This window comes from Nestor notabilis, unplaced genomic scaffold (assembly GCF_000696875.1).
Source record: "Nestor notabilis isolate BGI_N333 unplaced genomic scaffold, ASM69687v1 scaffold798, whole genome shotgun sequence".
Lineage (NCBI taxonomy): Eukaryota > Metazoa > Chordata > Aves > Psittaciformes > Psittacidae > Nestor > Nestor notabilis.
In genome coordinates this window covers 3830-8386 of record NW_009941247.1, presented here as the reverse complement: position 1 = coordinate 8386, position 4557 = coordinate 3830, and the positions used below count along the sequence as shown (strand labels likewise).

Sequence of the window (4557 nt, the reverse complement as noted above, 5' to 3'; positions counted from 1 at the left end):
TGAACGTGGGCTGTGCGGTTAGGACCAGAATGGGGGAGTAGGGCACACCTTACCCCCAACCTACCTTACCTGTCCTCCAGGCCAACAGTGTCCAGGGGAACCTGCTGAGAAGTGTGTGGGTCACAGAGCTGAAAATGGGGCTCTCTGTCCCAGCGAGCCAAAAGGCCCATCAGCCAAGCTAACAGGCTAAGCAGTGTTTCCCCAGTCTCTCATGTCTTTCCCTGTGTTGCCTCAGGCTCCAGCGTCTCACCACGACACAGAATGACGGAGCATGAGGACTTCACAAGCCTGGCTGGGTACTGGAACTCCTCTGACATTTACCAGTTCAGCCCTGCCAGGGTTATTGTCCCTGTGGTCTTCTTCCTCATCTTCCTCCTGGGCACAGTGGGTAATAGCCTAGTGCTGGCAGTGCTGCTGTGCAACAGGCAAATGGGCCACAACACCACCAACCTCTTCATCTTCAACCTCAGCCTGGCTGACTTCTCCTTCATTGTTTTCTGCGTGCCTTTCCAGGCCACCATCTACTCCCTTGAGGGCTGGGTCTTTGGCTCCTTCATCTGTAAGGCTGTCCACTTCTTCATCTACCTCACCATGTATGCTAGCAGCTTTACCCTGGCTGCCGTCTCTGTGGACAGGTAAAGATGCCCTTGGGCTGGGGAAGGAGGGCAGTCTGAGAAGCTGGCCTGAGTGAGGGCATGGGAAGATTTGGCCCTCCACTACTAGGAAGATGGTTCAAACCCCAGTGATATTGATCCATGCCAAAGGCAGTCTGAGGACCAGTTGTGACTCCCTTCCCTTAACAACCCCCAGGCAGCATTTCCAGATCTCTTGAGTGCAAAGCTGGTTCTGCTGCTGTCTGGCTTTCTGCAGGAGAGACCTGCCTTTTGGTTAGAGCCCTGAAGTCACAAGCTCAGCTCCCCACAGTGCCACAGACTCCCACTGAGTGTCACCTAGCTCTGTATGAGATGTCACTCAGAGGGAAATTGCTATCCCAAGCCACCATTTCACAAAAGCATCATGTGCAGGCAGCAAAGTAAACATAATTCCCCAACATAAGAAGTACGTGGAGCTGTTGGAGCAAGTCCAGAGGAGGCCATGGACATGCTGGGAGGGCTGGAGCAGCTCTGCTCTGGAGCCAGGCTGAGATACCTGGGCTTGTTCAGCATGGAGAAGAGAAGGCTCCTTAAGGAGAGATCTTAGAGCAGCCCTTCAATAATTAAACTGGGCTTAAAAGAAGGGTACAGACAGACTTTAGTAGGGTCTGTTGCACTAGGACAAGGGTTGATGGTTTAATCTGAAAGGAGATTTAGACTAAATATAAAGAGGCAGAAGTTCTTCCCTGTGAGGTTGCTGAGGTGCTGGCACACGTTGCCCAGAGAAACTGTGGCTGCCCCATCCGTGGCAGTGTTCAAGGCCAGGTTGGACACAGGGGCTTGGAGCAACCTGCTCTAGTGGAAGGTGTCCCTGCCCATGGCAGGGGGTTGGAACTGGGTGACCTTTAAGGTCCCTTCCAACCCAAACCATTCTATGTCTTTAAACAGAAAGGACTGTAAGAGAAGCCACGTAAATACCCAAAGATCCATAAATACCCATAAATACTGGAGGTCCCAGTCCTGCAGTAAACACATCTCTCATTCCCCTGGGGCTTCCAGCCCAGCACAAACCCCATTCATCTAGCGATTCCTGTGCCCCCTTTGCCCCCAGCCCTCCTGCACTCTCTGCAGAAAGGCACCCATACCATGAACCAAGTCCTTCCTGGGAGGTCACCCAGGATGCTCTGGTCCCGGTCAGTGCCACCTACATTGTTAACAGGAGCTCTGTAAGGTGCCAGCTGCCCCACTTCTGACTAAGCCCACACTTATGGTCCAGGATGAGGAAAAGGTCCTCATGGGGTAAGCTCCAGGGTGAATGCTACAGGGAACATGTCCTAGCCCATCTTGCTCCTTGTGCTTGCTTCCAAGCTACCAAGACAAGACAGGGTAAACATCCCTCTGCAATGAGGAGGTTTCATAGCACTGAAGGCAGAAGGAAATTCCAGTACCAGGGAATACCTGTGACAGGTTAAATCCCAGCAAAAAGTGTGGTTGGGCTACTCTTCCAGTCCCCTTCCACATATGCTGCTCCCAGGTGCCACCTGCAGAAACTCAATGATCTGACACTTCAGCAGCTCATCCACCTGGAAATGCCAGCATCTGTCGGTTGAGGTAAGGGGGATCACATGGCATCTGACAAAAATATCCCAATCATATGGCATTCCAGTGGCTACACAGTTTCCCTGCTATCACCAGAAAGACCAGAGATTTCTCATGGTCTAAGCCTCTTGCTTCCCTGCAACCTAAATCACAGGGGTGCAGTCTGCCCCTCCAGCCAGCTCAGAACCAGGGACAGTATCTGTCTCTAAAAAAGATAGGACATTTTGGCAAGGTGCTAATGCCTGTGTTCTCTCCCTTTCTGGAGGCACTTCTGTGTTGTACTGCAGCAAGAGGTGGCTGCAGTTCAGTGTGACATGAAGTGATTCCTGCAGAGCTGCCAGCAGCTTTCAGGATGACAGGACCAGCAAGAAACAAGAGTTTTGTCACACATATGACCCTTGACACTAGCTGCATGTCTTATCTACATGCTCTGCTGGCCTTACAGTGCATCAAATGAGCACTCTGGCAGGCTGAGGCTGTAGCAGTTGCACTCCTGTCTGTGCTGACAGCTCCTTTCCATCCCCTACCCACGAGCACCAAGCCATCTTTTCTCCTTGCTGACATCTACATCTTTGCCCTATGGTGTTGCCTGGAGGTAAGGGAGCAGAGTTGGCCACCACACTGTATCTGGCCACTGTTGCTGGAAGGAGCAGACAGAGCATCACTGCCTGCTTTAGACTGGCCTTAGAAAGCAGACATTACCAAAAGGCAAGGGCCCACCTGGTCCCTTTGGTACCAAAGTGGAAGCAGCCACAACTCCAGTCAGCAAATCTCCCTCCTGCCAGGCTGGTCTGAAAGCTGGAGAAGGCTGGAAATATGCCCTCAGTGGGCAGGAGCCTGCACAGTGCCCATCACCTGGTAAAGCTTCTCAGAGCTTGAATCCGCAGTTCAGACCTCTTTCTGCTGCATAAATTCTGCCAAGCAGCGGATATGTGCAAACTCTCCACAGCATTATCTCTCTGGCCCTAGCTCAGGGACACAACCCGCCCCACCATGTACAGAGGGGTGAGCCAGACTAAGCTTGTGGGAGAAGCATCCTTGCTAGAAAGATAAAAGATGCTTTATTACCCAGGACTGTATTTCAAAGAGGATGTGAGGTAACATGTAGGGCCACGGCTCAGGGACCTTCAGGAGAATGAAGGAAAATTCTCCTGTCCCTGGAGTTTATGTGGCCAAGTAGAGCTTGGCTGAAATCTCAGTGCTGGTTGCTTTGCTCTCCCCTCCAGGTACCTGGCCATCTGCTATCCGCTGCGCTCCCGGGAGCTGCGGACCCCGCACAATGCAGTGGCTGCCATGGCTGTGATCTGGGGCCTCTCTGTGGTCTTTGCTGGGCCCTACCTAAGCTACTATGACTTGATCAAGTGGGAGTCCAGCTACATCTGCATGCCTGTCTGGGAGAAGTGGAGACGCAAGGTCATGGACACCAGCACATTTGCCTTTGGCTATGTCATCCCAGTACTGGTCATCAGCCTCTCCTACACCAGGACCATCAAGTACCTGTGGACAGCAGTGGCCCCCCTGGAGGACATATCGGAGTCCAAGAAGGCCAAGCGTAAAGTAACCAAGATGATCATCATTGTAACCATCCTTTTCTGTCTCTGCTGGCTGCCATACCACCTAGTCATCCTCCGATACCTCTATGGAGACTTCCCCTTCAACCAGGCCACCTATGCCTTCCGCCTGCTTTCTCACTGCATGGCCTATGCCAACTCCTGCCTCAATCCCATCGTCTATGCCCTGGTCTCCAAGCACTTCCGCAAGGGCTTCAAAAAAGTTTTCAGCTGTCTCTTGAGGAAAGAGCACCGCAACAAGGTGCATATGGTCCACATGGCCCACACGGCCCACACGCCCCACACTGTGCCTGGATTTGAGGCAGGTTCCACTGGAGCGTCCCAGACACATGAGGAGAATAAAAGGCGCGAGCTGAACCCAGCCTCCATGGCAGCCCACTCCAGTTCTTTCAAGCCCCTTCATATTTCATAGTGGCCAAGCAACACACCATCTGCCAGCTTGGCTGTGTCACCACCTTCAAGCCACGCTCTCCACTGGGTGAGAGAGGATGCTGGAAAGGCAAGGCAACCCAAAACCTGCTATACACTGCTTCTGGCCATGTCATTCCTCCCCATGCACCAAGTGTTCTCCTGAGCAATCTCCCCACAACATGCTGCATGCAAGGGAAGAAACAGACCCAGACCTACCCCTGATCCTCAAACCATTTGGGCTCCAAGGGGTAAAGTTCCAGCTCCTCTGTCAACTCTCAAACTACTTTGTGGAGAAGAGTGTGTCTTCTCTGGACACACTGGTTAGTTGTCAAAGAGCCACTTCTGCCTCCCAGTGCCCCATCTGGGCCGACGGGCTCCCCCAC

General features: G+C 52.7%; 1 protein-coding gene across 1 annotated transcript; it reads left to right on the top strand.

The window, feature by feature from the left end:
• The first annotated feature begins 257 nt into the window (after positions 1 to 257).
• On the top strand, positions 258 to 4229 carry LOC104410554 (galanin receptor type 2-like). Its single transcript, XM_010020766.1, has 2 exons — positions 258 to 635; positions 3419 to 4229. The coding sequence occupies exons 1-2, from the start codon at positions 262 to 264 to the stop codon at positions 4173 to 4175; spliced, it is 1131 nt and encodes a 376-aa protein (XP_010019068.1). The 5' UTR covers positions 258 to 261; the 3' UTR covers positions 4176 to 4229.
• Positions 4230 to 4557: the final 328 nt, after the last annotated feature.

Excerpts from the sequence above, each read along its gene's own strand:
- LOC104410554 (XM_010020766.1), top strand. The coding sequence starts at position 262 with ATGACGGAGCATGAGGACTTCACAAGCCTGGCTGGGTACTGGAACTCC. Across the intron at positions 636-3,418 it reads GCTGCCGTCTCTGTGGACAG|GTACCTGGCCATCTGCTATC; the intron begins GTAAAGATGCCC and ends TCTCCCCTCCAG.